General features: G+C 43.1%; 1 protein-coding gene across 8 annotated transcripts in view; it reads left to right on the top strand.

The window, feature by feature from the left end:
* Positions 1-69: 69 nt before the first annotated feature.
* Positions 70-9,423, top strand: part of YAP1 (Yes1 associated transcriptional regulator) — a 98,633-nt gene continuing 89,279 nt past the window's right edge. For 2 of the 8 annotated variants that reach the window (XM_055802141.1, XM_055802140.1), the window contains exons 1-2: positions 70-677; positions 3,550-3,797. In XM_055802141.1, coding sequence (XP_055658116.1) covers positions 360-677; positions 3,550-3,797 — 566 coding nt within the window. In that variant the 5' untranslated portion in view covers positions 70-359. The remainder of the gene's footprint in view (positions 678-3,549; positions 3,798-9,423) is intronic. The other 6 variants (XM_055802143.1, XM_055802134.1, XM_055802135.1 and 3 more) reach the window with 4 other exon arrangements.

Raw genomic sequence — 9,423 nt, 5'->3', positions numbered from 1 at the left:
CGCGGCACAGGCTGCCTCGGTCGGATACGGTGCGGGCGGGCTCAGGAGGGGCGGAGTCGACGGCGGAGAGTGATTCGGGCGGGCGTAACTGCGAACTTTTGTTTGGTGTGTTGTGTGAGTTAGTTTCCGCCGCCGGGACAGAGGCGCCGGCCGGGCTGGGCCGGGCTCGGGGAAGCGCCGCACGGTCAGAGTTGTTTTGCCAGTTGCTGCAGCCGGGTCGGTTTCTCTGCCGAGGGGTGATAAGCGCCGGCGACAGCAGGACGAGCCGCGGCCCGGGGAGCGGGGCATGCGGGACTGGGAATCCGGGCTCTGAGCCGCCGAGCCCCGCCAGGGAAGCGCCGGGGGAGCCCGACGGAGCCATGGATCCTGGGCAGCCTCAAGCGCAGCAGCCGCCGCAGGCAGCGCAGCCCCCGGCCTCGCAGCAGCCCGCGCCGCAGCCCCCGGGCGCGGTGTCGGGGACCCCGGCCGGCGCGGCGCAGCCCCCGGGCGCGGGGCCCCCTCCGGCGGGGCACCAGATCGTCCATGTGCGGGGCGACTCGGAGACCGACTTGGAGGCGCTGTTCAACGCCGTGATGAACCCCAAGGGCGCCAACGTGCCGCACACGCTGCCCATGCGGCTGCGGAAGCTGCCCGACTCCTTCTTCAAGCCGCCCGAGCCCAAGGCCCACTCCCGCCAGGTGAGGGGGAGGGGGCGGCCGCGCCGCGGGCGGGGGACGGGACGGGCCGGGCCGGCCGCGCTCTCGCCCTCCCTCCCCGCCGCCGAGCTCCTCCCGGGGGAGGTGTGTGGGGGAGGGGGCTGGGGCGGGAACCCGCCCTCCGCGGGGCTGCGAGGGGCGCCCGGCCGGGGCTGCCGGGGCGCTCGCTGCCTTTCTTCCTCCCGCGCCTCGGGGGGAGGCCGCCCTCCTCCTCTTCCTCCCACCCCCCATTTATTTGTTCTTCCCCGGTGGCGGGGGCGCCGCGCGGCCCCTCTCCTCCCGCGCCTCAGGGCGCTGAGGGCAGCCGGCGGCGCGGCGGGAGGCCCTTGGCCCGGGCTCCGGCGGGGCTTCGGGCTCCACATCCGCTCCATGGCGAGACCGGCGGCCGCTTCCTCGGCCTCGCCGGGAAGGCGACGGGGGAGGGGGGAGCACCTAAAACTTACGTGAAAACGCTTTGCTTGGAAGACGGGGAGGATTTCGCTGTGAGCTTTAATCCTCCGGCGTCGTGGGGCTGCCCGTGTGTTGAGGGGGATAGTGAGGTTGTGCCGAGCTTCCCCCGCCCCGTCAAACAATATGGATGTAGCTTTTCCACCATTTCATCGCTGCGCTGGGCAGAGTAGGATTACCCACACACCCCCCCCGCGCACACACACACACACTTCAGAAGTTAATTCCCGAGCTGCCCTTCAGGTCTGACGGCGTCGAGGGTCCGTCGAGCTAGAGCGGCCCGGGCTGGCGTCGCGGGGCCGACCCGGCCCGGTGGGGTGCGGGCCCGGCCGGCGCTCGGCCTCCGGCAGCGTTCGGGCTTCGAGCGGAGTGACTTCTGTGCCAAGACCCAACCGTTGGTGCGAATACGACCGAAAGTTAATGTTTAGGCTGCTGTTACCAACTTTTTGGAAGGAGGCCGTGCCTACTCAAGTGTTTTATTAAGTAACGAACTTTGTTGCTAAGCTATAAAATAGGTTTTATTATTGGCTATTGTCACTTTTATCTGTGTAGCCGGTAGGAGTGAAACTTGCTCTGTGTACTGGTGCCCGTGTTGTTACGGGTCTGTCAACATTTCCATTATTAAACTTCTGTTTTGAAGGATTTATAACTTGGCTTCAGAAGCTTACTCCAGGCTGAACCTTGGCACGTACGCTCTCAGTCCAGGAGTTAATTCATTTTCCAAATACTCGAAAAATCGGTCTGGCCTTCGTATTGCAAGACTGAAAAGAAAATAGAAAGGGGTGGGGCTGAGTTGCTTCTGTGCTTGTATTTGCTTCTGAGTTGCAGACCTTTAATAACACACCGAAATCCAGCGAGGAATAAGGTTATTACGTATAGTTTTTTCTAAGTTGTGCAAGTCTTATCGCAGTTCCATTGGGCACCAATGTGAATTGGTATATATTCAGCTAACACTCAGTGCTGTGTCTTGTTAAATACAGTGACTGCAGGTAAAGCGCTATTGTGTCTGAAATGCACTTAATGCCTGTGACATTCGTACAGCTTGTGCTGCTGAGTTTAGGGTTATCTTGCTTGTGAATGTTCGTCTTCATCTGTAGTGCATGTTTAGCTGGATCACTGTTCCTTGTGTCTGTGGTTCCTAAAATGTAAACTTGAAGTCCAGCTAAAGCCAGAGAAACATTTGCTTCATGTGGACTGCCTTTAAAAATAAGACTCCTTTTCCTATTTGTTTAGTTGTGCCACAAAAATATTCTGTTTAACAGAAAAGGTCTTCCAGTTTTTGTAATTCTCCACATTTCTCAAAAGTTAAAATGCCTTGAATTCAGTTAATTTGCAACTTGTGTATTCTGTTTAAGGTAAATGTATGCTACTTCAGTTCCAGTTTAATTTATGAAATTTCACGTGTGCTTTGCATACAGATGCAGCGAAACAGAATTGTCAGTCTGTAAGAGCATGTAAGCGGGGCCTCATGTATGGTGCAATACCTTGTGTAGAGAGGTGTGGCAAGGGTGATACATGCATCTTATTATAGGTGTCCATGTTGTTCTGGTGTATCTGCAAAATCAATTAATTGGTAAATATATACAAAAAAGTCAATATTATTTTAATCCAGTTTTCAGAGCTGCTTTTTCTGTTTCACAGAGGACACGCATTTACAACTGGCAAGGAAGTTTTATGTACTTAAGACTGGCAACTCTAGTGAATGGTTTTGTGAGTCATTTCTGATTGACTGGTTAAGCAGTTTGGTGAAGCTTTGCTTTGGATAGCATGGGCAGACTCTTTATAAGCTCCCAGTACCTTTAAAAGTGTAGTTTGTGTGCAGGTTAGGAAATTTTGTGTTCGGTCTTCTTTAATGGTTGGGTTCAGGAGTCTTCCTCCATTGGAACTCACTGCAGTCATTTGGCATTTCTCTGTTGCTTTTCTCATTATGCAATTTTTTAAACTCCTGCAGAGAGTGCATGTGTGGGTTTCCTTGCACCCCCACATGCCCGTTTCAAAAGGAGAACGGGAAATGAACTCCTCCAGCAGAAAGTGGGTGCGATGGTAATGGGTTGGCGCAGTCCAGTAACGAACCATGCAATATGCTGTATGAGATCTGCTGACTGTAAGCATGTTTTTTTCTGAACCCTTCACCAAGGATTAAGAACTTCAGTTTTCAAAATAAAACTAAAGGCACTTAGCCCATACTTAATGTTTCTTGACTTACGCAAGGGCTTTTGTGAAGTTAGGTATACCAACCTATTTGGAGGCTCTCTTGAACAGTAAAAAACTGGAAAATAAGCAGAACTTTAGAATTACTAACTTACTATTTTCTTCTGAAACGTTCATTTAAAGTGAAATGTCTTCTGTCAGTGGCATTTCTACTGAAATACAAGAATCTTAATGGGAATAATTTCACTCCTGGCAGGCCAGCACTGATGCAGGGACAGCAGGAGCCCTGACCCCACAGCATGTCCGAGCTCATTCCTCTCCAGCATCACTGCAGCTGGGAGCTGTTTCTCCAGGGACGCTTACGCCCACTGGAGTAGTGACTGGACCTGGAGCTCCATCTTCTCAACATCTCCGCCAGTCTTCATTTGAGATCCCTGATGATGTACCTTTGCCACCAGGTTGGGAGATGGCTAAGACGCCGTCTGGGCAGAGATACTTTCTTAAGTAAGTAAAACTTGTTTTCAGTTAGCTATCTCTCTGGTGGGTTTTGTTGGTTTTGTTGTTGTGGGTTTTTTTACAGTCTTTGAATTTTAATTAATTTAAATGTGTTTAAAATAAATATTCTTAAAAACATTTGCCTGATTTTAAGTAGGAGATCCTACCACTTCAGTATTTCCCCCATATCAGCTCATATATTGTCCATTATATTGTATATTGAAAATCAGTGAAAGGTGCGTAGTGATTTTTGAACAATGTGCCTTCTGGATTTGCTAAATCTTGCCAGAGTTCTCATACAGGTCAAAATACATTTTACCTCATTTTTATGATACAGATGTAAAAATATAGAGTAACTTTAGAAATTATTATAGTGAGAAAATATTGGGGCTTCTTATTTTTTTGAATAAGGACAATTGTGTAAGTATGCAATCAAAATACTTTACTCTCTGCTGATGAGAAAATATGTGTTTGATTGCAGTATTTGGGTCTGTAACTCTTAACTTGTCTATATTCCCTGCAGTGAAAGGGAAATTACAGAACTTCTAACATCTTTCCTTATTCCTACAGCTGTAGCTTTTTCATGCAGTGAAATTAGTATCACCTTTTCTGTAACTGATGAGAGGTGACACATGCCAACCATCTGACGCCTAATCCATCAGGGAGCATTTTCTTTTATGCTGTGTAGTCTTCTAAAAGAGCAGGAGCTTGTCCTTCTTTCTGAAGTGTACCCACCAAGACATGTAATTGACCTTCAAATATTTTGACTGTATTTTGAACATTTTATTTAACTGCAAGTCTCTGAGTAACCCATTATGTGTCATTTTCAGGGCCGGGAGAGGGGAGGGGCACCACAGTACGTTATTTACGTAAAACTTGTTTCAGCCAAGGAAAACATCTTTATCCCTACCTTTCTTGCTAAAAAATTGTCATTAATATGTGCATTTGATTGAAGTAGTTGAGTTTGTGGCTTCAAAACCAAATCTACATTGTCTGCAATGAAAATGGAGCTTGCAGAACTTCTTAAAACCGTTTCTTGTTTCTATAGCGATGGTGTTTCCATACAGATACATTAGTATTGCTTTTTTTAACCAAAAGGAGGTTGCAGCAGTTGTTTGACATAATTTGAGCCTGAAGATTACTTTCAGAAAACATTCTGTATTAGGAATGCGAAAATTAGCATTGCCTATAGATCTTGAAGATGTGATATTTCTTTGGTGAAGTTTTGTAAATCAGCATATTCTAGAATATGGGCACAAACAGAATTTTTTTGGAATTGTGTAAGTTTGTCATTTCAGAGCTGTAGCTCATTGGACCTTGAGGAAAGCACAAACTGGGTTTTGAAATGAAAAGCAAACCTTGTTTTGACTGTGCTAGTAACAGCTTTTAAAGACCAGCTTATGAAGCATGAAAAATGGATACTTGATTTTTCACTTTTACTGTCACAAGTGTTTGGGTTTGATTATGCTGTCAGTTTTACAGAAAATAGAACAGTTAAGAGATGCAGAATGTCTTCATGCTTTTACAATTGTTTCTTTTTAATTATGCTCATTCAGGTGAAATCAAAGTGAAAGATTTGTTCTTGGAAAGCTTTCCTGCAGTTTCATTATTACTATAAAAAAATCTTTCCTTTTTTTCCTGCAAGTTTTTTGTCCTTTCTTGGTGTCCTGGTATCCATTTCAAAGGGTCAGGTTTCAGGAAGAACAATAAAGAGCCTGAGACTGGAAAGTACACACAAGTCTGGCAAACTCATCTGCATGAGCAAGATCATTTGTTCTCAAGCAGACATCCAAAGTAAATGATTGAAAGAGCTGCTAGCTGTGAAGGATGTGTCTTGAAGGGGAAAGGAGTGGAAACAAACCAGGTTGTTAGGAAGAAAAATAAAGGCTGTACTTTTTGAACCTCTCCCTGCTGGGTCACATGCTGACCTTGGGAGATTTTAAACAGCATAATGGGCTGTTTTCTTTTGGCTTTTCTTGGGTGATGCGGTGGTATGGGAGAGTCTAATGAGGACAGTTCTGAAGGCTTTGTTCACACTTGGAAGAACATTTGTTGTTCATAAAAGGCTGTTTAATACTATCTACAGGTGAGATCCACCAGCTTCATTGGAGGTCATGAAGACCTGTAAAAAACATTTCAAGTACTAGCAAAATGTTTGCTTTGTATGTTTAGGAAATCCAAAGAAATGTAAGAATTATTTTTGAGTAGCAAGTTTGTATTTCAGAAGCTTTTTTCAGTGTTGAGTAAGTTGTGTGTCATACCTACAAACTCTCGTCTTGTTTAGTTATACCTTAAACATTTGCTTGAAGGGCGAGTACCAAGATTCCTGATACTGTATACATTTGACATGGTTCCTTCTACCATGCGCAGATTTTTGGTGTCACTTCCAAGTATTCAACTTTTGTGTTGGATTGGCTGCATTGCTCTTCGTTTCCATTTGCTGTATTCTGTAGCCAGTCTATGAACAGCCTGCTAATCAGGCTCTAGAAAGATCTTTGCAGAATAGGTAACAGCGTTAGATTTTTTCCAGATGTCAGTAAGCCTTATGGTTATAGTTATCATAATATACTACAGTGCAAAGAGAATAATATAAAATTGAGTACTGTACTTAATGCAGTCTGCAATATAGTCACTTCCACTAATCAATGGGTCAAGCACTACAAGCATAGTAGTTTGTGCAAAGAAACGAAAGTGGTGTGTACAGGAGAGAAAATATTTGTCTGTGCGTATTGATACGTGCACAGTTACTTGCCCAGGTATTTTATATACACACCACACACGTATCATGTATGGATATTTTTAAAGGAGGGTGAGAGTGGTGGTGTAGGGTCTGAACCAGAACTCCTGTAGATCAGTTTGTCCTCTAGATAAATAAACCCTTTTATGTATGAATGCCCAACATACGATTTGCCAGAACTCCGCTCATTAACGTTCATCTTACTGTTATGAGTAGGAGTCCCGAGTATAATTTTCCGTTAGTGAAAACGTAGATTATTTTGGCCAATGAGTTAAGACATGCTTGCTATACAGCTGGTAAGATTAATACTATTTTTTACTGAAACTGCTACTTAAATAGAACTCGTAAGTTAAGACTTGCCTGTGTAGTAAGTGGTCATGTCTGAGTCATCTCAGCATTGCAGTGCTGTATGCTTTAGCCCATTCTTAAACATGCAGTGAAAAAGACTTGCTTGGTTTGTGTGGTGATGTCAACTGCATTGCTTTTTAACCACTTCCTGTTAGCCAGCTGCTGGTTGACATTTCAGTGAACTATGGAGAAAGATAGGGAATCACTCTCTAGGCAAAAGATAATATGCCACGGGAATAGCAGACAACAGCTTGCAGAAAGAAGGAAGAAGTTTCACTCAATTTTAGAATTACTCTTGTGTTGTGTTAACTTATTGTTATGCTATGGATTCTTACAAAGTAGTAACTTCTCTCACACTACAAAATGAGAAGAGGTAACTGATTGTCCAGCAAACAAAGTAGTCTAATTATTTTTCCTACAGGAAGTAGTTCTTGCAAGCAGTTTATCAACAACTTCCTATTTTTTTCTGTGAAGTGTTGAATGACTTCCTGAAGGAGGCCAAGGTGGTTTTCATTAGTATCTATGGGTGTGTTTGAGGTGTGTACCCATCTGGCAGAAACCTTAAAAATAGATCGCTGTTACACATTTCTTATGTGCTCTATATAGAGATATGGCTCGTTGCTGTGCTTTTTTTTTTTTTTTTTCCCTTCTCCTTGTGTCATACATGAAAAATATTCAGCAACGCTGTTAAATTTCTCTTGCATCCTGTTTTTGCCCCTCACTGGAACCACCCACTACACCAATATCATCTGCTCCCCTCCTCCTCTCCTCCCCACCATGCCAAAATAATCTTAGTCTTTCAGGCCAAAATACATTTATTGGAAAAACTGCTGCCACAGTTGCGTATTTTATTGAATACCTTAATTTACTGGGGAAATGCATATTCAGAATCATGAGTTAATGTGAGTTCTTGTGTTTATAGTTCTATAGTTCAGGCTAGTTTATTATTAAAAGAGCTGTATTGTTGGAAACCAAAACTGCCACCTCCGCCTTTGATGTTTGTTTCCACTTTTTTGTGCTTTCAATACTAAAAAGCAGTTGAAGATTTATGCTTGCTAGATTTTATTTGTAATATGTTGAATTAATTTCATTTTTATACTTAAAATTTCTAAGTGCGTATGAGAATACTCATAAGTTCGATGATCTAAAAAAATAAAAAAAATTAAATTTGTGCAAGGGAAAATGGGCACTGGCAGTTTCAGAACGTAGCTGGAGGAAAGACATTAGTTAAAACATTTTTAAAAGTATTGTATTTTTTTGGCAACTTAAGAATTATTTTTTTTCTTTTGGAAGACAGTTATAGTACTACTAAGTGTGTATCTTTCCTTCTGCCACTTGAGGAGCCCTGCGAAAGGACAGTAGTACAAACTAATTTGAATTTGCAGTTGTGCTAAAGATTCGTGTCTTTAAAAGGGTGGAGGAGGAGTAAGGGCAAACCTGCCTTATTTGTGTTAGCACTGAGACTGAGCTGGGAGGAGGATGAAAGTACATATTCAGCCCTCTGAATTCAGAGAACTTGCAGCCAGCTTAGTGGGTGGGCATTAGTGGAAGAAATGGCACATGGTGCTTTTCTTGTGTTTAGTTTTGTTTTGCTTAAGAAAAATTGCAAACTATTATATCCATGCATTCAACACCCTGCCATACAAGGTGATTTTATAAGACTGTTCCAAAAACAGTGTAATAGACGTGATTTCAGGTAAACCAAAAACATACCCTGTGGTTTTCACTAATATGTTTTCCTTTTAGTTATGTGTATATTGGCATTTGTTATCTTTAGAAGAAAATAGAACTGGGGAAAAACATAGGATCTGTGGCAGTTAATTTAATTCTCAGCTTACAACTATCTCTGAGGATTTTCTTTTTTTTTTTTATTTGGCTTCTAATCTGTAGTTTTCTACTTCTCACAGGTTTTGCCTTTCAGTATATCCCTCATAAGTGTAATCTTTGTGCTTTATAGTGTCTGATTTGGTGCCTGTTGAAGTATTCCCATAAACTTTAAAAAGCACTGGATAGAACCTCTACTGAGGGCTTCTAATACTGTAGAGGAGTGTGTACCAGCTATAGAAAATAAAATGTGAATATATTTCTTACAAATGTAAATAGGATCTGAATATACATGCAGTGGAGAGAGAAAGCAATGGCATACTTAGAAAAATAAGGTTGTATTAACACAGTGCTCACTGTGGAGGAAAAATACTGTTGTTCCAAGTAATAAACACATAAAACTAAACCTTTCAGCTTCGCTTATGGAACTGGTCAAAATTACTGCTGGTTTAGCTGTTGAGAACACTGTTGTAGTTTTGGTTTAAGTGCTTTAAATGCCTAATGCTGGTTTTATAGCAATACTTTTCTATGTCCTGAATCAAATTTGAGATCAGTTTTATGTTACTGTGGCCTGAAACGTTTGTATTATGTTGAAAGCTATAATTGTGACTGAGATATTTATTACCTAGTCTTTTGTAATGAGAAATCTTAGTCTCTCGCTGATCGGTAATAGGAAGAGGCTTCTGATTGAAGTTTAATCAGAATTTCATGTTTAAAAATTATGCT

Source organism: Falco peregrinus, chromosome 4, assembly GCF_023634155.1.
Source record: "Falco peregrinus isolate bFalPer1 chromosome 4, bFalPer1.pri, whole genome shotgun sequence".
In the NCBI taxonomy this organism is placed as follows: Eukaryota; Metazoa; Chordata; class Aves; order Falconiformes; family Falconidae; genus Falco; species Falco peregrinus.
This window is presented reverse-complemented; position numbering and strand designations above follow the sequence as displayed.